At 54.6% G+C, this 26401-nt stretch overlaps 1 protein-coding gene across 1 annotated transcript; it reads left to right on the top strand.

Annotated features, from left to right (window-relative positions):
- Window positions 1-25140, top strand: LAPTM5 (lysosomal protein transmembrane 5). The gene is made up of 8 exons (XM_079942117.1): window positions 1-201; window positions 14872-14965; window positions 15650-15726; window positions 17337-17471; window positions 18526-18648; window positions 19840-19935; window positions 22611-22703; window positions 23972-25140. Exons 1-8 carry the CDS (start codon window positions 115-117, stop codon window positions 24059-24061), a joined length of 795 nt encoding a protein of 264 aa, XP_079798243.1. The 5' UTR covers window positions 1-114; the 3' UTR covers window positions 24062-25140.
- Window positions 25141-26401: the final 1261 nt, after the last annotated feature.

Raw genomic sequence — 26401 nt, 5'->3', positions numbered from 1 at the left:
GGAGGGCGCCCGCAGCTTTCCCTTTTCTGCCCTGTTTCAGGCTCCTGGCTCCTTCTCTGCTCCAGGCTCCTGGCTCCTTCCCTGTCAGTGCCTCGGAGGAGGGGAGGCAACACCATGGCCCCCCGCGCGGCCGCCATCCGCCAAACCTGCTGCTGCTTTAACGTTCGCATCGCCACCACTGCCCTGGCCGTCTACCATGTGGTGAGTGTGCAGGCGGCCCGGGACACTGTGTGCGTGTGTGTGTGTGAGGGCGGCCCCGATCTATGGAGACCCCTCGAACGGGAGGACCGTTGCTCACCACCTCCTCTCGGAACCCTGGACAAGTCCCTGCCCTGCTCCGGGCCTTGGGCTCCTTCTCTGTCCAAAGCGGGGGAGGGGACCCTGCAGCAGTGGCAGGAGTGGGAGGCGGGGTCCTTGTTCTAAGCAAACGTACCTCACATTCTCTCTGAGGCTCAGTTTCTGCCTCTGTGAAATGGGACCTTTAGCAGCCACAAGTTCATCCGGGTACAAACGGAGCAGCAGATGTGAAAGTGCTTTGGAAGCCAGGAGTCTTGAGAGACATGTGAGCTGGGATCATTGTCAGGAAATGGGGTCAGGTCACAGGCATGGGGCCTGGGCCACTGGAGGGGATGAGAAGTGCGAACCTCCCCTTTGTGCTTCCAGAGGCGAGGGAGGGGGCTGTATCCTCTTAGCTTACATACGAGCAGGGTGCCTGGCCTGGCCTGAGCGCCTGTGGGCCCAGCCGAGGAGGAACGGGCCCAGAGGTTCCCCTTTGGAGGCTGGTGTGCACAGCCGGGTACGGAGTCTTGTCTCTTATTAACTCAGAGTGACTCTGCGTGAGTCACAGCCCCTGGGGCCAGAGGCTCCCCCTCTGTCTTGGTGGCTGGAGGTTGGGGTCTCTGCTCTGCCCCGTCCAGAACTATCCCCCCAGCCCACAGCTCCAAGCCACACTCAGCTCCCCCAGACCCAGGGGCCTTCCTCCCAGGGTGACTCAGGGCCTGTGGTTAACAGTTCTTTTATGAGCCTGGAAGGTCTTCCTCAAAATTAGCCTAAATCTGGCACACTGTGGTGGGCCGCTGGAAACTGCTCAGACCTGGCTGCATCTGCTTCCTGCCGCACGCAGAGCAGGCAGGGCTGCTGGCAAGAGCCCAGCCTTCGGAGGGCTGGTGCTCTTCAGTGTTTGGTGCACAGCCTCTGGATCCAGACTCCTGTGTGCAAATCCTGGCCTCATCACTTCCTAGCTGTGCAGCCTCAGGCCACTTCCTTAACCTCTCTGAATGTCCATTTCCTCGTCTAAAAAATGGGCATGAGAATAATAATACTTCTCTGTTAGGGTTGTTCTCAGGATCAAGGGAGTAAATATCTACAAGGCACAGAGCAGTGCTTGACAGGTGTTTGACTGCTTTATTATTAGCAGTGCCTCAGACACGGAGCCTGCTGCCAGCACACCTGTAAGTCAAGCAGTCAGACCCCAGAACACTGATTTTGGGCGGGGCCCAGAGGTTGCTCTGCCTAGCTTCTCCAACGCAAGAGTGCTCCTGAGAGGAGTGAATGGCTCTTGACTGTCCCCAGACCAAGTCCTTAGGGCCTCTTCAAGCTCTCAGATTGTGCAACATTCTTGGAAACACAGTGTAGTAAGCAGGGGTGTCGCCGTGGGAAGCAGGCCCCTGGGTCCCTACCCCTGCTCTGCCACTAACTGGCTATGTGACCTTGGACAAGCTGCTCCCTTGGGCCTCAGTTTTTCCTTTATAAGATGATGGACAAGAGGGTATGGACCAGCTCGGAGGTCTCAAACTCCAATGCCTCCAGGGGCCAGGCAGCTCCTGTAAGTGAGCGTAGTGGGGCGGATGGACCTTGCAGTGACCTGGGGAGCCTGCTCTGGGTCTATTCTGGCGGCCGCTCTCTGTTTCCGCTGATTGTTGCCATGGAGGAATGTGGGCCCCAGCAGCCGCTCTTTTGACATTTGGAGAAACAGGAAACAGAGGCTTTTATGTCACAATTTCTGCTGTTTCCATGTTGATGACTGATTTGAGGTAAAAAAGAAATCCCTGTGCAGACCAAGTCAAATCCATTTGCAGGCTGCTGGGTCTGACTTGCAAACCCTGGGTTTTGTAACCCTTGCGGTTTCTTTTTGATCATGCCGTCCGAGGTCCTCACCTGTACACAGTTAAGTGACATCAGTTCCTGCCCAAAGAGCTGGAGGATGTGTGGGCAAGTGATCAAGGAAGGCTTCTTGGAGGAGGTGTCACTGGCAGAGGTGTAGAGTTTGGTTGTGGGGAGTATGGATGGGGGAGGGATAGGTGTGCAGAGGTGTGGAGGCTGAGGACAGTGGCTTGTGCAGGGGACCCTACATAGACTAACCCGGGGGCTTTAGGTTGGGCAGCGAGAGGTGGGAGGGATTTGGAGGGACAGGCTGGAGGCTGGGCCTTCACTATAGGGCACTATTGATATTTGGGACTGGAGAATTCTTTGTTGTGGGGACTGAACAGTACATTGTAAGATGTTTAGCGGCATCCCTGGCCTTTATCTACAAGATGCCCGTAGCACACCGCCAGCTGTGATAACCCCAAATATCTACAGATATTGCAAATGTCTCCTGGGGCTGAAATCACTCCCAGTTGAGAACCACTGTCTTTAATGTGGGTCATGGGGAGCCATGGGATGTTCTAGACCCGAAGGCAGGAGAACAGAAGAAAAGTCTGGAAGCTGTACAACTGGCCCCGGGAGGTCTTCTCTGGGCTGGGGTCCTTGAGTGATTCCAGTGGAGGGTCATCCTCCTGCTTCCTCTGTAAGAGGCCTCTGCTCCTTCCCAGAAAGGGCAGGGCCTGGGGGCTTTCTCTGTGGCCTGGCAGTTGGGCGGCAGGTGTGCTGTCAGGGCCTCGAACATCTGGATGGAAAAAGAGAAGCTGCCATCCAGATGTGTTGATCACCCAGATTGGTCGTCGTCTGGAGCCAGTCATGGGCGACGGCCCTGCGCACGGAGAGCTATTCGTGGACCGGACCCCTCTGGGGAGGGTTAAATCGGGCTCTTGGCATCCTGAGACAATGCCCCACTTTACTGAGTCATCGGGCCGTTATTACTGGAGGACCTCCGTGTCCAATGGCTGGAGGACCTTCCTCAGCATTTCACTGGGTTTGTGTAGAGGATTCCCTGGTTCATGAACATTTTCTGACTCCAACTTGCACACACAGAGGAGTCAGAGAACTTTTGTAAATTGGCCTCTTTGGTTCTGGTTTGCCTGGCAAGCCAAAGCATGTCTGTCCCAAGTTAATGGCGGGAGATAGGGACCCAGAAGACCTTTTTGCCTAGAAATATCTCCCTCCCTAACCTCTCCTGTCCAAGGCACCTGGAATTCCATTAGAAATTTGTTGTCTGATCAAAAGCTTAAAGCTGTGGCGATTTCAACCCTGTAGCAACAGGATACACCAAAACAGGGCCGGGAGGAAATGAGACTGATGCTGGCCATGGCTTGTCTCTGGGTTATAGATTGTGAAAGCTCTCATTTTTTGCTACTTTTCTGTATTCTCTGTATTTGGTACAATGAACATGTATTATGTTTTAAAATAAACGTTTTATTTTAGAACAGTTTTGGATTTACAGAAAAATTGTATAGCACAGAGTTCCTGTATACCCCACGTCTGGGCTCCATGACTGTTAGCATCTTATATTAATATGGTACATTTGTCACAACTGATGAGTCAATATTGATATACTATTATTAACTACCGTCCATACTTTATTCCGATTTCTTCAGCTTTTCTCTAACGTCCTTTTTCTCTTCCAGGATCCCATGTTATATATAGTCATGACACCTCCTTAGATTTCTCTTGGCTGTGAGAGTTTTCAGATTTTCCTTGTTTTTGAAGACCTTGACAGTTTTGAAGAGTACTAGTCACGTATTCTGTCAAATATTCATCAAATGGGACTTGCCTGGTGCTTTCTCATGGTTAGACTTGGGCAATGTGTTTGGGGAGGATGACCACAGAGGTAAAGTGCCCTTCTCCGCACTTCATATCAAGGGGGTGTACTTCCGCGTGTCTTATCACTTGATGTTGACCTTGATCACCTGGCTGAGGTCGCGTTTGTCAGGTTTCTCTACTGTGAAGTGACTTGCTCTACCGGTGCTCTGGGGTCTGACCACTTGACTTACGGTTGTGCTGACAACAGGCTCCGTGTCTGAGGCACGGCTAATAATAGAGCACTTAACCTCCATTATTTAAAGGAGCCTCCAGTGAAGGCAGATTTGTTCTCAAACGTGTCTTTCTTTTTGGTGCCCAGCCCCAGGCCAGCACATGGGCCTGACTCACTCCTGGCCTCTGCCCTCTAGGGATTCCAACCCGCCAAGGAAAAACTGTGATGATGGCGTTGATGGATGACAGTGCTGGCTCTTATGGGGGCACAGATGAGAGGCCTTAGCCCAGCCCTGGGGTGGACGCTGGGGATTCAGCGAGGGCTTTTGGGAGGAGGCCGGAGTGATAAGGATGAGTGGGACTTTGCTTGGGAATGTTGGGGGGGAAAAGGGCATATGCTTGTGGAGGGAGCAGAGAGCAAAGGCGGGGAGGTAGGAAAGGTCAGGTGATGCTCTGGAAGCACGGAGAAGCTCATAGAGCTGGGGTCAAGGGCAGGATGGTCGTGAGGTGTGGTGGGGGAGGCTACAGAGGTCAGCAGGGTTAAGACTGGAACAAATGCCTGACTTCTTTCAGGCTTCATGGTAGAAGGATGGATCTCTGTTTGACCCAGTTCTCTCATTTAACAGATGGGTGAACAGAGGCCCAGGAGGGTCCCTGACTTGCTCCAGGTCACACAGGGAGGTGGGGGAAGGTCTTGCTCCAGGCCCCAGCTACCAGCACCCTGGTGTGTGGGATGAGCCAGCAAGTGAACAAATGAATTCTTTACCTGGCCCACGGCCCAGGGGTGGTCTGTCTCTCTGAGAGACCCTTCCGTCACCCAGTCTTCATTTCTTCTTTATGGTCCAGCTCATGGGAAGTCTCCTCCTCCAGGAAGCCCTCCTGCTTGTCCTCCTCAGAATTCCAGTGGCTCTTCTCTCTCTGCTCCACTTTGGGATGGAAAAGATCACAGACCTGTCTCTATTACTCACTCATGAGGTGACTTTGAGCAGGCAGGTGCCTTTGCTGTCTGAGCCTCAATTTTCTCTTCTGTTAAATGGGGCCAGTGGTCCCTGTCTCAGGGTGACTGTTTTGAGGTATTGAGCTGATGTGACCCCACTGGAGAGGAGGGCTGGCAGGCGAGTGCCCAGTGTGGGCTGTGGGACGTGACCAGAGGCCACTCCCCTTTCGAGAGCTCATCTGTTTGGGGCCTAAAAATAGGTCCCAACTGTTAGGTCGTCTGTTAGAACCTCTGCCTTCACGCCTGATGCTCCCATGTGGGGTAGAGTGGGAGCCGTGGCCCCTCCCCAGTGCCCTGACCAAGGGGCCCTGGTGGGAACTCAGTTGTGCTCCCCATCTCTGGGGTGTGCACTCTGCCTTCTAGCTTATAAAATGTTGGAGCCATCGAGAGGACCACTGGACCCCCTGGGCCAAAGCGGGGTGACACGCAGGGCCTTCTGGGGGCAAAGTTGGTCTCTTCCTGCACCAGGCCTGGTGGGCTGAGTGATGGTGACCAGTCATCTGTGTGAGGTGGGCCAGGACAGGCCAGACCCCAGGCTGGGCCTTATCCCCTCCCCACTTCCTGGTTCTCAGGCCCAAGGGAAGGGAAGGGAAGGGAAATAAGGGGCTTCTGGGAATGGGGGGTAGGGAATGGTGGTTCCAGACATCGGGCATCACCTTGGTCAGAGGGACCCACTGCTGTCAGAGGGCCATAGCTGGGAGAGGCACCAACCTGGGGGAGGGTCCAGGGGCTGGTGCAGGGGCTGGGGCCCCACTCAGACCCGGCCCCGTGGCTGGAAGGCAGAGCCTGGGTGGGCCGAGGTTCTTGGTCACCACCCTAGTCCAGAGCCTCCCAGGAAGTGAGGCTTTTATTTTGAGCCCAGGGCAGTGGCCTGGAACCAGGGCTTCGCTCTGAGCTCACTATGAGGCCTGCATTGGTCTCCCAGGGGACCCGCACCCCACCAGGGGAAGGGGAGGGTGCACAGAACCTCTAATGAGGCAGGAAGCTGAGCAGGGAGCTGTACAGAGTGAGGCGCCGGCTCCCGCCTTCCACCCCGCAGCCCTGCTGCAGGCCCAGCGTGTCCCTCCCCCTCCCCGAGCCTCAGTTTCCTCTCCTGTCAACTGGGGGCCAATAACTATGACCTGCAAGGTCAGAGACTCAAAGGAAACCAGGTGGGAGACACACCTAGCGCCCAGCGAGTGCCTCACACATTGTAGCTACCCCTGGAGCCCCCATTTGACAGAAGAGGAAACCGAGGCTTGGACAGGCCAAGCGACTTTGCAGCCCGGGGTAGGTAAAGAACAAGAGCCCGGGTGTCCTGCTCGGGGCCCAGGCTCCCCTGCTGCTGCTCCAGACCGCGGTGGGGGAGGGGCAGGCTTCTTGGCAGCAATGGGGTGGGGTTCAACCGTAATATCCGGGGGGCCTCGTTCTTAGAAACACGGGGCCCACATGCAAAGATGCAGTCTCAATGGCACCTGCAAAACGGGGGGAAAATGGGAATAATAATTGAAGTTGCCTCAAAAGGCTGAGGCGAGGAGGAATGAACGAGTGTGTGTCAGTGTTCAGGGCACCTGGCCTCTCCCAAATGCTCCAGTCATAGTAACATTTACTGTCACGTGGGGACCTTTGCCCTGAAGGTACATAAGGAATTGATGTTTTATGGGGCTTGCTTGGTGGGTGCAGGGTACTTCTCTAGATACTCAAGAAGTGGAGGAGGATGGGGGCGTGGACCCAGCCTGGAGGCTGACTCTGAGCTCCCAAATGGGTGCCCATAAAGGATGACCACTGCCCCCGCTACCAAGAATGGCAGAAGCCACTGGGATTCACTGGGCCAGAAATTTTGCCCTTAGTGCCTGCTCCTTCAGGGGAAGGCTTGCCATCCTGTCTTCTTTCATGGGGGCAGGTCTGAAAGGTCAAAGGGCAGAGAGCAGAGGACAGGCCTTGCTGGGCTGTCACACGCAGGGCACAGGCAAGGGACAGGGCTCAGAGGATGACACGCTGGCTTTCCTGGACGTGGTGCCAGAGCGAGCTGCTCCCGTCCTGGCCCTTCCCACCCTGCAGGGTGATGAACCTTGGCACACGCCATCCGGACTGTGATCTCTGCCAGCTCCCGGCCTTTGTACAAGCTGTTCCCTGCCCGGGGTGCTCCTTCTCCCACCCCTGCTGACCCCAAAGTCACATCCCTGTAAAACCACATGTCCCCCTAGCATCTCCTGCATCCCTCCACTGGCCCAGCCACCCAGAAGCTGCCATTTCCTGGGGGCCTCCTCTGTACCTGGCACATGGTAAGCCCAAGTCACAGTTCCCCAAGAGAAGCTTCTTGCAGTTTCCTAAATGCGTCTCACTCTCTTTTGCTTTCGCCCCTGCTGTTCCCTCTGCCTGGAACACCCTTCCCACTGCCCTTTGGGAGAAATCTTTTAAGACTCACTGCCTCTCAGAAGCCTTCCTGGAGCCCCAACTCCTGGACCCTGAGCTCCCAGCGTTTCCCTCCATCCCAGGGCAGCTCCCACCCCCACCTGCTGGGGTCCTGGGGGTCATGTGGTCCGCCCTGGAGGCCCGGAGGCTCAGCCAGGGCTTGGCCCAGCCTGATCCATCTGTGAAATCCCCAGGGTCTGACCCGGTGGCAACCAATCTCGATTTTATTTTACTTTTGCAAACCTTTTATTGATGCATAATTTATATAAGTGCATATCTTGGTGACCTTTTTCAAAGTGAACAGCCAGGTAACCTCTACCCAGATTGAGAAATAGGATGGGACCAGCCCCCAAGGGCCCCTGGTGTCCCCACCTCATCACTACGTGGGCCCCACTGACTTCTTCCAACACACGTGGTTCTAGAAGTACCCAGGGATGAGATTACACAACACGGGCTCTTTCTTTCTCTCAACATTGCATTTGCGGCCTTCCTCCGTGTGGCCGTGTGTGTCCAGCTCATTTCCCCCTTGCTGTCTAGTATTTCACTGCATGACTATATCACAACGTATTTGGCCTGTTGCACTGGGGGAGGACATTGGGGTTGTTTCCAGGGTGGGCTATTACAACGGCCACGGGGACCTGTGGCTTGGAGTCCACACCAAAGGCTTCTGCTGGTCACTCGATCTTTCTGAATCATCATCTTTGGTAGCAGACATATGTCACCTCATGCGCTCCTTCCTCACTACAGCTTTGCTAGTGGGTGGAGCCTTCTCTCTGTTCTACAGATGAGGAAACTGAGGCACAGAGGAGTAAAGGGGCCAGGCGGGGTTGTGGGGGGACAATTAATAGTAGGAGGGGGCGGGGATGGGAGGGCGGACAGCAGAGCCGCAGCCTCCAGAGGAGCCAGGCTCCCAGGGAGGTGAAGGCTGCCCGGCTGGGGCAACAGCTGAGCCTTGGCTTTGGTGGGGGGGCACATCGTGATGTTTATCTGGGCCAGCTGGGGAGGCGGCTGGGGAGATAGTGCTGCAGCGGCGGGGGAATGATCCCCACGCAGTCGCCCCCGATAAGCTGTGACAGGAAGTATGGGGTGGGGTTAGGGGAGGGGAGCTTCCTCTTGACGCTGACACATCTGGTTCTTTGCTCCCATCCTCTCGCCAGACAGCCCCAGGGGACCCCCAGGGAAAACAGGGTGGGTGGGTGAGGTAGAGGGGACTGAGCTTCAGGGTGGGGGCGATGCTGCTGCTGCTGAAGACGAAGAGGACGACAGTGATAATAATAACAGTCTGAGTGTCAGAGCCCCTGAGTTCTTAGGCCGCCAGAGCCGGAGGATGTAGGGTCAGGGTGGAGCAGCCCTGGAAGGGGAGAGGGGCAGGAAGGGCTGTGCACTTGGGACCGGTTTCCCATTGTGCAAACGGCGTTATCTCTGTTGGGAAGGGTTGAGGACAAGCCCAGGCCGGACTCCTTGTGCCGCTTCGGCCGCGGCACCCACAGTCCCTGTTCTCCTTGGACGTAAGTGGGTAAACAGTCCTGACCTCACAGACTTGTGAGGAGAAGTGGAGTTAACAGACAGGAAAGTGTCCACGCACCGGCTGGCACATAGTAAATGCTCACTGAGCATTGGGTGTCCCTGTAAATTTTATCCCCCGGAAGCTCAGAGGATGGGTTCCTGCCTGCCTGCTTATGAGAGGGTGTGTCTTAAGCCCCCCAGGAGGTCCGAGAGGGTGGGCCCATGTTCTCGGACCGGGAACTGGTGTTTGATCCCCAGAGCCAGGGGATCTGGTGTCACCACCATCAGAACATGCCCTCACCTCTGCCATCAACAGCAGCAGCACAGCATGGCCTGTCATTGCAGTTAATTACCACTTCCCAGCAGCCCTGTGGTTACCTCTATCACCAGCACCCCTGCAGCATCCACCGCCACCTCTATTATCACTGCCCAGAGGGTCATAACTGTCACCGGCCTGCCAAATGCAGCCACGGGACGGCCAGTTCCGCCTCCCAGCATGTCACCATTGTCAGTCCCGCCTGACCCTCATCTCTCTTCCATTCAGCTGCGGCATCGCCATCGTTATGGCCACGGCCATGTTCAGTAGTGCTCTCATCCCTCCACCCTACCTGATTCTTCCTCTCCTCCTACAACTGCTGCCCCCTTCATTTCAGCTCAGGCTGCTGGTTGCTTCTCAGAGCCACCAGGAAAACAAGTAGAAATTCTCCTGGCCTCCCAGCCACTTCCTCCATTGCTCAGCTTAGGGAAGTTGTGTTTGTTACTGAGAAAGAAGAGTCGGGGAGGGGATGAAAGTGAGAACTGAAACCAGGGAGAAGCCGAGGGAAGAGGTGAGAAAGGGGAATGGAGAGTGGAGGTGGCAGTGGGCATGCTGAGCGTGGCCAGGACTGATTCGGTCATGCAGCCCGAGCCCTGGTGTGGTGTCAGGAGGACTGAGGCTGATTCTGACTCTGCAACACGCTTGCTGTGTGGCCTTGGGCTGGCTACTGCCTCTCTCTGGGCTTCACTTTCCCACAAGTGACATCCCCTCTTTCAGGCAAGAGGCCTTCCCTGCCTCTTCCCTGCCCCCGAGTTTCGCTGGGTCTGTACTGCTGGCTCTGGGCCTTTACACACGATGATCACTCTGGCTGGAATGCTTTTCTCTCCTCTCTGCCACGGTCAAGCTTTTCCTGTTTGTGAAACCCTCCCTGTGCCTTCCAAACAGCTGTCATCACTCCCTCATCAGGGGACTCTGAGTCCCCTGCATGTCCCATGTCGTGATTCTAAACACACTGGTCACCTGTTGGGTTCCCCTGGGGACTGTGACACTTGCAGGCCAGGGTCCGTGGTTTTCCCAGACAGGGCCTGGAGGCAGCATGTGCTCAGAGAGTGTTTACTGGATGAAGAAACGAGGGAGCAAGCGTGTGTCTGCCCAGCAGTGTGCACTGGTGGAGCACTTGCTGTATGCCAGGGTTGGCGCGGGCGCGTCATTTGACCTGAGAGCAACCCTACGAGGCAGGTCCAGTTATTAGCCCCATTTCCCAGATGAGGAGACTGAGGATCATAGAGGTTAGTGGCTTGCTCAAGGCCACAGAGCTGGGGCTGGGGCCCTGGCCACTTGATTCCAGCACCTGGCTCTTAACCACGTGATCTCACCATGTGGAATTAAGGTACAGTGAGTGAGGAGATGCTATTATGGAGGAAAAGTTGGGCGAGTGAATGCCATCTGCCTGGGCACTGTGGGAGGAGAGAAGCCCCGTTCTTGTAGCAGGAGGGCATGAGTCATGGCCCAGGCAGGTCCTCAGAGATCAGGGAGAGGGCAGCTCTGTGTCCAGGTGGAAACCAGGGGCGTGAGAGGAAGGGGAGGGCCAGGTGGCCTGGGAAATCTTGACTCTTGGAGTTTCCTGGCCTCTCCCAGCTTATGCTACAGGTAAGCCAGGCACTTTCTGGAATTACAAACAGCTCTTGGTTGGGGACTTGGGTGGAGCAGTGAGGGCCTTCTGATGAGTGGGGTGCAGCTCTGGGGTGGGAGACCCTGGGCAGCCTAGGTGTGATGTGCTGCAGTTGGCAGGAGTTCAATCATTCCAGTGCGAATAGGGGTGACTCTCCACGTTGACTGGAGGAGGTAAACTGAGACCACGGAGGAGCCAGGACCTGGCCAGGGTTACACAGCCGTGAGGCAGTGAGAGCGGTCTCAAGTTCCAGCTGCTGTCCTCTGAGCTGCGGGTGTCCAAGGATGGGGGTCAGCTGCCAGATGGTTGGTGAGACCAGGGCTGGGCCCCAGAGCAACCACTCAGCCTTGAGTGGAGCCTGGACCCTGGGAACCCAGGCAACAGGGATCATATCCCAGCCTGGCCACGTGACACAGGGCGTGTGAATTTTCCTTGCTGAGTCTTTATTCCTCATCTATACCATGGGGAAAATGTTGCCTCTCTTGCAGGGTTTTGGGAGATGGTGGTGCAAGCCTGTGTGTACAGGTCCAAGCACACGGTAGGTGCACAAGAAATGTCAATTCCTCTCCACCCCATCTCCTAGGGAGCTGAGACGCCTATCTTTCTCCTGGATCAGGGACTGGTGTCTTCCATTGAAGGTTAGGGGCCAGCAGAAGGTCTGAGTCAGACTCTGAGGTTGCCCTGCTCTGTGACCTGGGGCTAGTTCTTGCCTTCGGTGAGACTCAGGATTCTCGTCTGGCAAATGGGGACAGAATTATCTCCCTCTCTCTACAGGATGGTTGAGAAGGTGAAATGGAGTAAAGGATGAGGTTGGTTTTAAACACAGGTGGTTTTTACAAAAGTAGAAATGCTTCTGGTGTCCGCTGCTGCTGCTTGCACAAGCTGTGGGAGGTGGAGGAGACGGCAGAGGGAAGAGGAGGTGGGTGCCCTGCTGACTCTGCTGGGCACCCACATGGGAGTGGGCGAGGAGGGCAGGCCCCAGGCAGAGCTAGGAGGCTGGGAGATGCTGGGAGGACAGTGGAGGGGGGAAGAGAATCAGATCCAGGGCCCACTGGCCTGGGTTTGAATCGCGGCCCTACAGATGATCAGCTGGGGGGCTTTGGACAAATTACTGGACTTTTCTGAGCCTCGCTTTCCTCATCTGTGATATGGGGGTGGGAGCATTAAGAACAGTCTCTTGGCTGGGTTTGGGAGGATCGCTGGGATGGTGTGGGTGGCAAAGCTGGCACGGAGTCGGGCTGTACAAGTGTCCCTCCTCTTCCCTCCCCTTCCTGGGGTCCCAGGATATTCAGGAGGCGTGGTTGGAGAGGGGCAGCTGGGACGCTAATGGCAGGATTGCAGACATGGTGGCAGGGCTGTGGGAGATGTTGGGGCCAGAACTGAGGATCTGGGGAGTGGTTTGTGGGTTAGCACTGGTCTCCAAAGTGGGGTGATACCCAAGGTGACCCCTGGGGCCTCGGAGTGGCAATATTAGAATTTCTAAATTTGTCAATCATGTTCTTCGTTCATTTCTGGATTTTTTTGGTATGTGTGTTTTATGATGTTCATTATAAACCAAGACAGGAGCACATGCATATAATTTGGAAATCAAGAAATAGTAGTGTGTGCAAAAGGTTTTGTTGACATAGGCACATGATCAAAATATCTGAGCCCTCTGGGGTCGGGGCTAGCAGGGCTCTGAGGTGACTCGGGGAGTGGGGTGTGTGGGAAGGCATCAGGACAGCACTGGGACACTGGGACTCCGGTCTCCACTTTGTCCCCAACTTGCTGTGTGTCCTTGGGCGAGCCACCTAACCTCTCTGAGCTTAGAAAACAAGCAGAAGGAACTTATAAAATAAGTGGGCAGAGGCTCTTTCCAGTGATTGGACGTTGGGGTTGTCTGATTCTGAGCTTCTATCTAGATCTCAGACAATCCTGGACTCTTGGGACTTCAAAAGCCTTCTTGTGCCACGGCCGATGAATGCTAGCGCCCTTCTAAGCCCAGCTGTGGTGACTCATTTGTGCTCTGCTGGCACACCGCAGGAGCCCCAGAGCTCCCAGTCTTTCAGGGTGCCCTGCTCTGTCCTGGACTGAACCGTCATCTGCCTCCTTTTCTCTCTTCCTCATTACAGGGGAAACTGGGAGAAGAGGGGCTGGAGCTCCAGGCTTTAGGGGATGAGGAAGCCACATTTCTCTCTCCGAGCTGTTTCCTGTGGGTACCAGCCACAGCCCCCACCATGTCTGCTTTCCGCTCTGAGCTGTTTTCCACTCTCCTGGTGAAACAAAGCCTTTCTGGTTCACCCCACACCACGTAGAGGGGGCAGCTAGAACAAGCTCACTGTCAGCCCCCTGGCACTCTCCTCACGGTACTGCTAGACTGCCCCACGTAAGCTCACACCAGCCAAAAGCAGATTATACTTGCTGCGCACCCGCTGCCAGCCTCCAAGCTCAGTGCTTCGCCAGTACAATGCAATTTGTTCCTTATTAAATCCAGTGTTTGCCAGTTTCCAGATGAGGGAATTCAGAGAGGTAAAGTGACTTGCCCAAGGTCACATAATGACCTGGATACAAATCCACCTCTGACTGGCTCTGGAGCCCAGTTCCTCATCAGTCTTCTCTGCTGTCCCTTTCTGTCCCCTGAACAAGATGTAATATGGTAGGAAGACAAATCGAAACCTATGTCTGAGCTAAAAAAACCCACACAATCAGCTAGGGGGAAACAGATGGTGGGTGTCTATTTGCTTGTCAGCCGAGCGTCAGTTACTAGTGAAGGGCCGCCTAGAAAGCCAGTGTAAACTTAGGCCATATTAATAGAGGTAGGACATCCGCTACAAGGGAGGAGACATCTTGTTGGCAGAGTGGGCAGATGGCATCTGGAGAAGTGTGTGTGTATGGTGGGGGGAAAGCCTTGCTGTAAGAGCATGGACACACAGAAGGTTGTGAGTTCCCCGTGGTTGGAAGCATTTAAGTAGAGGCTGCATGGCACAGTATTCTTGCATTAGAAGATGGAGGGCAGGGGTAAGGTGACCTCCAAGGTTCTTTCAATCTGCAGTTTCGTGGCTGGACTTCAGTTATTGCCAGGGCCATGGCAACACTCATGCCCATTAGATTTGCCCCTTCTCTGTCATTCTTAGCAAGGTTCCTCTGAGGGAATAGGGTTTATTCGTTCATGCATCCATCCCTCCGTCCATCCTTCTGTTCATTCATCTACAACAGCTAGAGCAGTGAACAAGAGAGACACAGTCCTTCCCTACCTAGAACCTATAGTCTAGAGGGAATAATAACAATAATAATAGCACAGATTGAGCGCTTACTATTTGGCAGGTACTCTAAGTGAATTATCCCATCTGGCCCCACTGCAACCTTATGAGACAGGTGTTATTATTATCTCCATTTTGCCTATGGGAATTGAGGGGCCATGGGGGCTGGGATTCACAGGTCAGATGCTCCCAGATCCCATGATGCTCAGAGTCTGTCATTATAAAAGAGGGTGCAGAGCAGGGACCCAGTCACTGGTGAGAGCCCTCAGTCTCCCCCACTTCCTCAAGCCTGACCTTCAGAGGTCACAGTTATCACTTTACGGATAACTGGATGTGGTTCTAAGTGCCCTCTTGGGATGTTCTCATTTACTCCTCCCATCTGCCTCCTTAGGAAGCTATCAGTATTATTCTCATTGTACAGATGGGGAAACTGAGGCACAGAGAGGTCAAGTAACTTGCCCAAGCTCACACAGCTAGGAAGAGGAAGAAGGAGGAACTACGAGCTTGAGCTGTCTACCTGTACAGGCCACACTTTACCTGGGGTGCCCCACTGACCCGCATTCCATCTCTTCCAGGACCCCTCCTCACAGGCCCTGACTGCACGCCTTCGGGGTGGGAGGGGTTGGTGGCGGAGCTGTGCAGGCCCCGGCTCACTGATGCTCTGTTCTGTCCCCAGATCATGAGCGTATTGCTGTTCATTGAGCACTCAGTGGAGGTGGCCCACGGCAAGGCCTCCTGCAAGTTCTCGAAGACGGGCTACCTCAGGATCGGTAGGTCCAGGGGAAGCCAAAGTGGGGTGGGGTAGCAGGGGGATGGGCACCGGCTAGGGGTGGAGTTGAGGCTCTGCCACTTGTCCTTTTTGACGTCTGCAAATGGAGAAATTCCACTTGTTCACACTGAAGTCTCCAGGTGTGAGAGCAGATAGGATGGCGCTTTGCAAACCAAATCAGCTTAGAACGGTGACAGCGGGACTCTCCTGCTCGATAGCAGCCCGTCACCCAGAATAAAATCTCAGCTCCTCGTGGGGGCTCCAGCCCCTGCTGCCCTCCCTGGCCACATTCCCACACCTTGTGGCTCCGTCCACGCTCCCCCTCACTCCCCGCGCTCCAGCTGCGCTGACCCCACCAAGCTGGGCCCTGTCTTGGGGTCCCTATCTGGACTCCTGGCCACTCGGCCCACAGGCCACCTCCTCAGAGGCCTTCCCCCACCTCATCCTGGTAAAGGCAGACCCCAGGCCCCCTTCCCACCCTGCACCCTGTGTTATACTGTCCTGTGTCACCTGAAATGTTCTGTGTGCCCCTCAAGACTGAGAACGGCAGGAGGGCAGGGCCTGGGCTTTCTGGTTCACGGGCATAGTGCCCACACCAGTGGTTCCCAAAGTGTGGTCCTTGGAACCCCAGGTGTGGGTTCCTGGGGGCACTTCCGGGCCCCTCACCGCTCTCTTCGCCTTTCAGCGGAACTGATCTCCAGCTTCCTGCTCATCACCATGCTTTTCATCATCAGCCTGAGCCTGCTGGTGGGCGTGGTCAAGGTGAGTGCCGGTCGGGGAGGGGAAGGGGAGCCAGGATCTGCGGGCTGGCAAGGAGGCCCAGCTGCCCTCCCGGGTCCCTCCTATTCATACCCACTATGTGGACAGCACTGGATGCTGGGAGGTGGGAGGTGGGTATTTGGAGGAGATCCGATCTGCACCCTAGAAATCTTCACACTTACTTTTTGGAAACCCCCTTTTTCACACCAGATCCGTCAGGTTGGAGGCCTCGGTTCCCTGTGAAAATACACCCTCCATGCACGGGGGTGTGCACAGCCGGCTGCGGCCACTGCCGATCATTGACACTTCGGCTGAACTAGCTGGCAACCCACATCCTTTTGAACTGCAAATGGTGGCAGGGAATTTGGTAGAGAAGAAAAGAAGGGTCATTTTGAGGCCTAGGTAGAGGGGAGAAAGCAGTGGGTTTTGAGATCAGTGAGAGGAGCAGAGGGGAGGGTGTAGATGCGTCCAGCTCAGTGCCATCCAGCTGGCGATTGAGAGGGAGAGGCGGGCTGTGACTCAGCCTCCTGCAGAAAGGAACCCGTCTGTCCCTTGGCCCCCAGCAGGGCAGGAAGCCAGGGCCCCGCCACATAGCCATGAGAGCAGACCTCGGAAAGAGAATACTTCCTGGACAGACAGTGGTGGACTGGCACTCCCAGGGCCAGCAGGATGGGCTGGAGGTTTGGTGCTGGTTTGGAATGTCTCCACCTTGCCTGAAATGCCATTGTTCACTCCCTAGCTAACGCTGCTCTCTCGGGAGCCCTACACCGCAGGGAGTGATTTCACCTTGGTTCCCGGTGGTCCACGCAGAAACACAAATGGTCCAGTTAGGAAAATGGGTCAGGTCATCCCTGAAGCCCCTGAGCTTCAGTCTGGGCTGTTTCGGCTGCCTCCTGAGTGATTTTAGACAACCACGTGAGAAACCACGAAACCACCTTTTCTGTGATTTTTGTCCCCAGCTGTGGGTTCCTACCCATTTATACTGGTCATAGTGGTCACTTGCTTTCAGTTGAAGGAGAGGGATTTCAGCCTCAGCCTCCCAGGGTCCCTCACTATGACTGAACATCCCCGGGGGTGGCCCACACAGAGTCAAGACCCACTGTTAAAGCAGCACAAGTTTCTTCACCTCCGGGCCTTGGCTCAGGACAGCCCTTCTGCCACCAATACCCTCCCCTTCCCTCCTGCTTCTTTCCAGCTCTCGCCCTGGTGCCCCCACTTCCAGGAAGTCTTCTCTGATCCCTCCTCATTTGTCAAATGGACACAAAGTCTTTGGTCACTGGGTTCTTAAGAGCGAGTTGAGGCAGACCCTGGTCCTGAAGCCCCCAGGCGCTTATCTCTGTAGATGGGAACTATTCCCGGTTCCTCCTGGGACACCGAGACTGCTCACCCTCAGGACCTGGGCCTTACCTTCTCCCCGCGCCCAGAGCCTCACTCAGAGGAAGGCATGTGGATCCCCATGGGGTGACCTCGGCCAAGATCCACAGGTGATTCAGGAGAGCACCGAGTTCCCCGGGACGGAAGGGACCTGTGGGCCAGGGGGCCCGTGGAGCCATCAGGCTGCATGGAAGCGCCTTGTGCAAGGGACCCCTGACCATGCTGGGCCTGCCTTTCAGAACCGGGAGAAGTACCTGCTGCCCTTCCTGTCCCTGCAAATCATGGACTTCCTCCTGTGCCTGCTCACCCTGCTGGGCTCTTACATCGAGCTGCCCGCCTACCTCAAGTTTGTCTCCCGGAGCAGCAGCCGGGCGGTGAGTATGTCCCATGTCCCATAGCCGGCCAGCGGGGGAGGTGCAGGAGCCCAGGCCAGTGAGCGTGGGAGCCCCCAGGGTCCTTTCTAGTCGGTGAGCTTGAGCAAGTCCCTGAGCTCCTCCAAGTCACCCCACATTTCTTATTATTTTTTTTAAATTTATTTTTGGCTGCGTTGGGTCTTTGTTGCTGCGCGTGGGCTCTCTCTAGTTGCGGCGGGGGGTGGGGCGCTGCTCTTCATTGTGTTGGCGTGGGCTTCTCATTGTGGCGGCTTCTCTTGTTGCGGAGCATGGGCTCCAGGCATGCAGGCTCAGTAGTTGTGGCTCGTGGGCTCTAGAGCACAGGCTCAGTAGTTGTGGTGCACGGGTTTAGCTGCTCCGTGGCATGTGGGATCTTCCCGGCCCAGGGCTCGAACCCGTGTCCCCTGCATTGGCGGATGGGTTCTTAACCACTGCGCCACCAGGGAAGTCCCTCACCCCAGGTTTCTCCCTGTAAAATGTGTCTTGAGATCATGTCTCATCAATACGTCTTATGAGCAGTACATGAGGAAAGCGTGCACAGGGTGCTTAGCACGTGGTAAGAACGGAAAAAATGCCAACCACGTGTGAATTTACACCATAAGAACCGGGACATGCCCCGTTTCCCTCCCCAGCCCCTGTTTTGTCTCTCCTTTGTAACCACATTGAAGAAAGGAAGGTAAGGATGGTGAACATCCTTGGTGGGAATGCCCGCGACGCCTGGTGCCAATCACAGACGCAGTTCCCCAAAGTTGCTTTTCACACTTCCCCTGACTGTGGTCCTTGAGGAGGCTGAGAAGCTACATTATAAGGCCCTGGGCTGGGAGTCAGGAGACCCTGGTCCTAGTCCTGGGTTTGCACCAGCCCATGGTGTGAACGTCTGAGAAATGGACCTCCATTTCTTTCTGGGTACCATGGACCAGGGAGTCGTCGATGTCTCTGGCTGACAGTCTCTCAAGCTGAGGGGCCACTGTGTGCCCCGTGGTACCCGGGCCGCTGGGTTGGGGCTGACTTGCTTGTCTGTCTTCTTCCTCCAAAGGGCCCCTCCAAGGTCCCACTGATGACCCTGCAGCTCTTGGATTTCTGCCTGAGCATCCTGACTCTCTGCAGCTCCTACATGGAAGTGCCCACCTATCTCAACTTCAAGTCCATGAACCACATGGTGAGTCTGGGCTGAGGGTCTGCTTCTATCACTGGCTCTGTGGCCTTGAGCAAGTTGCTTTCCCTCTCTGTGCCTCAGTGCTTAGGCTGGGTTCTCTAAAAGTGGAGCTTGGAGAGGGATTCTTGTGCGAGTGATTTCCTGAAGGAGAGCTCTCAGGAAGAAACTTGAAAGGAATGAGGGAAGCAAGTTAGACAAAAGGAAGAAGCCAGGCAGACATGTGGCTTTAGAAGTAGTGCTGCTGGATCCCAGAGGGTGCCCTGGAGTATGAACTGCAGCGCAGAAATGGTATTGCTGTTTTCATTGCTGTCTAACAAATGATCCCCAAACACAGTGATTTAAAACAATAAACAGTTGTTACCTCACATAGTTTCTGAGGATCAGGAATGTGGGAGTGGCTTAGCTGGGTTGTTCAGACTCAGGGTCTCTCTTGAGGTTGCACCTGAGATGAGGATGGGGCTGTGGACGCCAAGGGCTTGACTAGGTCTGAAGGATCCACTCCCAAGCTGGCTTACTGGCGTGGCTGTGGGATCTTTGGCTCGATTCCCCACCGTGTGCGCCTTTGATGAGGCTGATTGAACATCTTCATGCTGCCGGTCCCCCCCCCCCCCCACCCCAGGTGAGTATCCGAGAGAGAGCAAGGAGGAAGTGGCCCTGTGGTCTTGGAGATCACACTCGCCTCTGCCACATCCTATTATTTGTGAGAAGTGAGTCTCTAGATCTAGCCCACACTCGAGGGAAGGATGTCAGAGGATGTGTGCACATGTTTGCAAATGCCACAGCAGTTGTCCCACCAGAGCAGGAACCTTCCATCAACAAGTCCTGCTTGTGAGGTGCCCCTGGGGGACGAGGCATACCTCCCAGGTATTTCAGGATTAGGTGGTTCCGTCAACCAAGACTATCCTCCAGAGAAGGACACGGGTGTGGCCCACCAGCTGGGGGATGGGGCAGCAGCCAGATAATGGTCACCTGGACAGGCATCAGCTGCATCTGTCTCCCTGGGTTTGCCCACCTGTCAGATGAGGCTGATGGTAGGTGGCCTCCTAGGGCCCTTGAAGGGTTGGGCCAGGATAATGGCGGTGCCACTGCACGTTCCTGTGTGCGTGGAGAGCTGGCTTTTATTCCTCGATGTGTGGGTACTGTTAGAGTTCCTTATGGCCAGAGACACTGACGTGGCCCCCACATCTGTTGCAGAATTACCTCCCCAGCCAGGAAGGTATGGCTCACAACCAGTTCATCAAGATGATGTTCATCTTCTCCATCGCCTTCATCACTGTCCTCATCCTGAAGGTGAGCGGCCCCTGCCCCACGGCTCAGGGAGGGGTGGAGAGGCTGAGCTGCCCCGGGCCCACCCATGCCAGACTGTTAGGAGGCAGGGAAGTGTGTCTTCCACCCCTGCCCCCGCTGCTTTTGGCTCCTAACTCTAGCCCTCCCCACACCAGCCCCTGTGCCCACACGTGGGATCCTCGGGGACGCCCCCTTTAGAGCAAGTGGATCTGTGAAGACCCACCTGTGTTCAAGGGTCGGGGACTTAATGTGTGACTCAGAGAGACCTGATCCAGGGGAAGGAGGAGCTATTTTGTCTGGAATTAGATTCAGGAAGTCCTGGGTCTGAATCCCAGCTCTCCCCTCACTAGCTGTGTGGTTGGTTTTCAAGTCACTTCTCTCTGGGTCTTGGGTCTCACCTGTGAAAGGGACACCCTAAGTCTTGCTTTGCCCACGTTAACAGCTTTACGTGATTCAGGCACCAAAATGTAGATGAGCCCTGAGGTCCTATTACTAGAGGTTTGGTGATGAGAAGGGTGGAGGGGATTGGTTTTATTCTTCTCACGGGTAGTCAGGCCCAGAGGATAGAGTCCTGTTTCAGGTCCCAGTTCTTGGAGAAATGGTGACAGACAGGAGTGCACTAATAGCAGCACCACAGGACTTCCCTGGTGGCGCAGTGGTTAAGAATCCGCCTGCCAATGCAGGGGACACGGGTTCAAGCCCTGGTCCGGGAAGATCCCACATGCCGCGGAGCCCGTGTGCCACAACTAAGCCTGTGTGCCACAACTACTGAGCCTGTGCTCTAGAGCCCACGAGCCACAACTACTGAGCCCACGTCCCACAGCTACTGAAGCCCACGTGCCTAGAGCCTGTGCTCCGCAACAAGAGAAGCCACCACAATGAGAAGCCCGCGCACCGCAACGAAGAGTAGCCCCCTCTCGAAGTAACTAGAGAAAAGTCCGTGTGCAGCGATGAAGACCCAACGCAGCCAAAAATAAATAAAAAAATTTATATTAAAAAAAAATAGCAGCACAACAGGAGGGTGAAGAGGCAAGAAAACGCTGCCGTCTTCGGGAGTCAAGGAAACCAGGGCAGTTCAGCTTGGGAAAGAAATGACTCAAGGGGGACCTGATCGCAGCCTCCAAGTACCCAAAGGACTCTCATGGGGATTCTAGAGGCCACAATGGGGCCCTGTGGCCGGAAGCCACAGGGAGGCTGATGTCGACTCAAGAAAAGGAAGGGCTTTTAAAAGTGTTCTTTTCTGATTGTGAAAGTAACATATGATCACTGTAGAAATTTAGAAACTACAGATGAGCAGAAAGAAGACGATCAGCCCACCAACCCCCGCCACTCGGAGAGCAGCACCTCTGATATCTGGGTGCATTTCCGCCCCCTCTTTTTATGTGGGTGGTGTAGCCAGACATCACTGGCTCCTTACATCCCAGGCCCTGAGCAGTCTCTGCTCTCACCCAGTGCCAAACTGGAAACAACTTCGCTCCTTTTAACCTTTCCTCAAAGGACTGACCTAGCGCAAGCGCATTAGTGCTGCACAGTGAGAACATTCCTGAAGGCTTGGGGGGACCAACGTGGAGGTTTACGTCATAGACTCTGCTAGAGAGAAACTGCCCAAACCCCACCACACACCTCCATCCCTCCCCACCCCTCTCCTGTTCTTTATCTTCATCCAGTGGGAGTTCTCTCTGTACCCCGACTCCCAACTCTGCCTCACTGGCTACCCTTCACCTACTTGCTTTGCCCTGGCCCTTCGTACTTCATTCTTTCATAATTCATTTTATTTATTTCTGCTCCTTTTAAGTCCCCATCATGGGGCTCCATAAAACAAGGGACCTTCTAGATGCCAAGACCTGCTCTCCTTCCTTTGGGGGCAGAGAGAGACTTATTGGCTATTGTTCCTTGAACACACCCCTGGGGACTTCACTCCCCACCCTGGAACCCTTCTCCCCAATTCTTACATCAATTGCTAAGAGAAAGCCGTTGCTCACATTATCTGACAGATATATACATCCATACATATAATTTTTCTGCATTTATAAACGTGGGATACTACTGCATACACTGTTGGATAATCTGCTTTAAAAAAACAACATATCGGGCTTCCCTGGTGGTGCAGTGGTTGAGAGTCCGCCTGCCGATGCAGGGGACACGGGTTCGTGCCCCGGTCCGGGAAGATCCCACATGCCGCGGAGCGGCTGGGCCCGTGAGCCATGGCTGCTGAGCCTGCGCATCCGGAGCCTGTGCTCAGCAGCGGGAGAGGCCACAACAGTGAGAGGCCCGCGTACCGCGAAAACAACAACAACAACATATCGTAAGCAGTTTTGAAGACAACATTTCCCACTGTCAGCTCTGTCTCAGGATGGGCGGGGCCACCTCAGGAGATGGTAAGCTTCAGTCCTCAGGGGCGGAGAAGCAGAATCTGCAGGATTATTGCCGGGGAGGCTGGAGGGTGGTGCAGGGGCCTCTAAAAAGCTCCTTTCTGTGATGAGTCTGTGGGGCAGTGAAAAGGGAAACACCTGGAACACCTGAGACGGGCAGGTGAGGCCCCCTCCAACCAGAAGAGGGGTCTGACCTTTCAGGGTAAGCTGGGGGTCTCCAGGAAGCGCCCAGCATCTGTCCTGGGTCTGCTGGGGTGGTGAGAAGGAGGGTCACAAAGCACAGCCTGACCTGGGCCTCTTTTCTAGGTCTACATGTTCAAGTGTGTGTGGAGATGTTACAGATTCATGAAGTACATGAACTCGGCCGAGGAGAGGAGCAGCTCCAAGATGCTGCAGAAGGTGAGCCTGCTGGGGGGGTCAAGTCCTAGCTCTGCCACTCACTGTATCATTTAGGGCAGGTCTCTCTGCCTTGCTCGGCCTCAGTTTCTCCACTCGTAAGATGAGGGTTGGACCAGAAGAAATGGGAAGATCTCTTTCCACTCTGATTGTCTAGGATTCTATTCATTCATTCATGCGTTAAACATTTTATGCTTCTTACTCTTTCCTGGACTCATATCCAACCCTTTGGATGCAGAGAAAACTAAGATGCCACCCTGTCCTGGAGGAGAGTATAGTCCAGAGTGAATCTAGACACAGAGATCCAATTACAACTTGGTGTGAAGCACAGGGGCAATGGGAGCATGGAGGGGGCACCTGGTTTCACCTGGGGTGTCAGGGAAGGCTTCCTGCAGGAGGTGACACTTGATCAAGTCTTAGACTGTCAGCGGGTACAAGTTAGCTGGGAAAGGGGAAGGGGCCTTCCAGGCAGAGGGATTAAGTGTGCTTAGAAGCAGCTGATTGGAAAAGTGATGGGAAAAGTGCAGCTGGTTTAAATTACTGGAGGCTCACTTTCCTCAACTGTAAAATGGGGATTGTATTAGTCAAGAACTTTTTGGGTTGCAAGTGTCAGAAACCCAACACTCTCTCACTTATGTAAAAAATAAAATGAATTTATTAGCTTATAGAACTTGAAAGTCCAATGTAGGTCTGGCTCAGGCATGGCTGAAGCCTGATGTCCAGACATGATCTTATTTTCAGGATGAAAGGCAGCCCTTTCCTCATGGTAGCAAAATGGTTGCCCAAATCCCTAGGCTGTCATCCCACCCTCTCAGCAGCCCCAGCGGTAAGAAAGACATCCCAGAAGCATGTCTGATTGGTCCAGCTTGGGTTACAAGCCTATCGCCAAACCAGTGACGATTGCCAGGGGGATGAGATTCTACTTTGAGCGACCACCCCATCAGACATGAGGTCTCATGTCCACTCCCCCAGATCAATTCTTCTGAAAGCACATGGACTGAGGATGTTTTCCCAGGGAAAACAGTGTGTTGGTATCAAAACAAGGGGGCTTGATGCGGAACAGGCAGAGGCAAGTCTGTCCATTACAGGAACAGAAACCGTACCTGTCTCATGCATGCCGTGCCTAGCACATAGTAAGTGCCCAAGGCATGCTAGTCATCATCATCATCAACATCATTTTGCCAGGGGTGGGGGTTGGAGCCCCTTAACCCCAGGTTGGGGTAGAGTCGCATCTGGTCAGTTCTCGGCCCTTATCTCTCTGTTTCTCTCAGGTGGTCCTGCCATCCTATGAGGAAGCGGTGTCTCTGCCGTACAAGATTCCGGAGGGGGGCCCAGCACCACCCCCATACTCAGAGGCGTGACATCCACCAGGCCCCAGCCCTGGTGCTGGGAGGGGCGGAGCTACCTCGCAATCCGCTTCTTTGCTTAGGTGGCCCCTGTGGCCTGGGTGAACCACCTGGCTGACTTCAGGACAATCCGCTTGTGTCCCGCTCGCTGGCCTGCTTTTCCTGCGGGGCCTGGGAGATGCTCACAACTGGGTCAACCCCTTTAGGCTGAATGATTGGGTCTCAAAAATTCAGTCCAACAGCACTCAGCTTCTTTTGATCAGCTCTGACGTTGGTTTAAACGATTGGTCTTTCTAAAGTCAGTGAGTTTGGTTAAATACCTCTCAACTTGACCAGTTTTACCAAGTGGCTGACAAATCAAAAACACACTTGTCATTTCAGTGAAAACAATGTGGTCAAACAAAAGAGTCCATTGTGTCAGTTTGTCAATAGTTGTCAATTCGCAGAGCAATTTAGTCAAGTAATCATCAGATAGTCCTCCCCACCGAATACATCCATCCATTTTCTTCCAACAGTTCCTTAAGCAATTATTAAGTCAGCCAACCCTCAGTTAATTTAGAATAGTGATAAAATCCAATAATAAAAAAATCAACTTAGCCCCCCAAACCATTCAATTCAATCTAGTCCAATAACCGGCTGCCCCCTGTGGTCAATTCAGTACTTGTGAGTCCTGACCCACAGTCCATCCGTTGCCAGATAGGTTGTAGGCCACCCAATTCTGCCCGACACTTGTGGTCGAGCAGAAATTCAGCGCTGAAATCAGGCAAACCCATTTGTTGGACTAAATCCACAGGTTAGTTCAGTCAAAACAGGCAAACCCTTTGTGGGCACAGTCCCCGCCCGGGGGGTTCGTGTTGGTGGGGCCATAGGGGAGGTTTTGGTCCCTGCACCCCCTCTTTTGCCTGCTTCCCTGGGGGTTGGGATTCCCGAGGTCGCTGACCCAAAGGCGGAGATAAGGCCACAGAGGCGGGTTCTCTGGGGTCTGCGAGGGGGGTGCAGAGGGCGAGGGCTGTGCAAGGGGCTCCCCACCGCACCCCTGTGTCATTGCTTTGTGTGACGGGGAAGAAGTTTCAATAAAGCAGCAACACGCTTCTCTCTGGTTGATGTGGTTCCTAAAATATGGTGTATGGCCAGGCCTGGGAACAGAGCCTCCATTACCTCAACACACACACACACACACACACACACACACACACACACACACACACACACGACAGTTGATTCCGTCCAGAAACTCTCAGAGGCCATGTCCAGCTAGGGAGTGTCATGACCTGGCACTGTTTCTGATCGCAAATCGTGGCCCCTCTAAGCACCCTGATGTCTCCCTGATAAGGCATGGACCCCACTCACTTGGACAGCACCCACCTGGAGCCAGGTCCTGCACTGGGCACTGGGGTGACCACAATAGGTCAGACTAGCCTCCAGTTACCCCCCATCTGGGGAAGGGGAAGACAGACATGTAAATGATTATCATGGCCTGTGATGATGACAACCCCGTCACGGGGAAAGTCTGAGGGACCTAGGACAGCCAGAGGAGGCTTCTTGGAGGTTTCACCGAGCTGAGTTTGAAGGATGAAGGGGCAGCAGGGAGCAAACTGGGGGAGGATGTTTTGGGCTGAAGTGGCAGGATGTGGAAGTGGGGAGAGGAGCTGGAGAGGTAGCCTAGTGTGGCTGCAAGTGGGGAGGGGAGGGAGAGGAGGCTGCCAGGGGCTGGGGGCCTGGATCACAAAGAGCCTTTGTGAGCATCAGGGTTCTTTGGCTGCAGGCCTACCCTGGCTAACTTCAGCCAAGAAGGGCCTTTACAGGAAGGAGATGCTTGCAAGTACCAGGAATCTTAGCGAACCAAGTTTATTGAAAACAATGACAACAACAACTGAAGGGTGGTCGTGATGTTTCTTGGCTCACATAAATGAAAATCCAGGGAATCTGGTCAGGCGTGGCTGGACCCAGGAATCAAATTCTTCAGTCACCTCTTTCTCTCTTTCTCCACCTCTTGCCTTCTTCCTCTCGGGCTGAGCTGCCTGAGAGTGAAGCTGGCAGAGAGCACGAGGCAGTCTGAGTTGGGCTCCACCCCCAGTACCAAATGAGACCTAACAGAGCCTTGAATGCTGTGCCCAGGAGCATGGGCTCATCCTGGGACAGGGGGAGTCTTTGAGGGTTTGGGGGCAGGGGAGTTACAGGATCGGGCTTGGGCTTTAGAAAGGAAGAGACCAAAGTCAGGGACCCATAAGAAGGCTGGTGAAGTCCTCCTGTGGAGAAGGAGAGAAGGGGATTTGAGAGGAATTGTCAACCTTCTGGAGTTGTCAGCTTTTCTTGGGGACAGCAGATTTCTTCATAGGTTTTATCTGCTCTTTA

The sequence above is a fragment of the Stenella coeruleoalba genome, assembly GCF_951394435.1.
Source record: "Stenella coeruleoalba genome assembly, chromosome: 1".
NCBI classification, from domain to species: Eukaryota; Metazoa; Chordata; class Mammalia; order Artiodactyla; family Delphinidae; genus Stenella; species Stenella coeruleoalba.
This window is presented reverse-complemented; position numbering and strand designations above follow the sequence as displayed.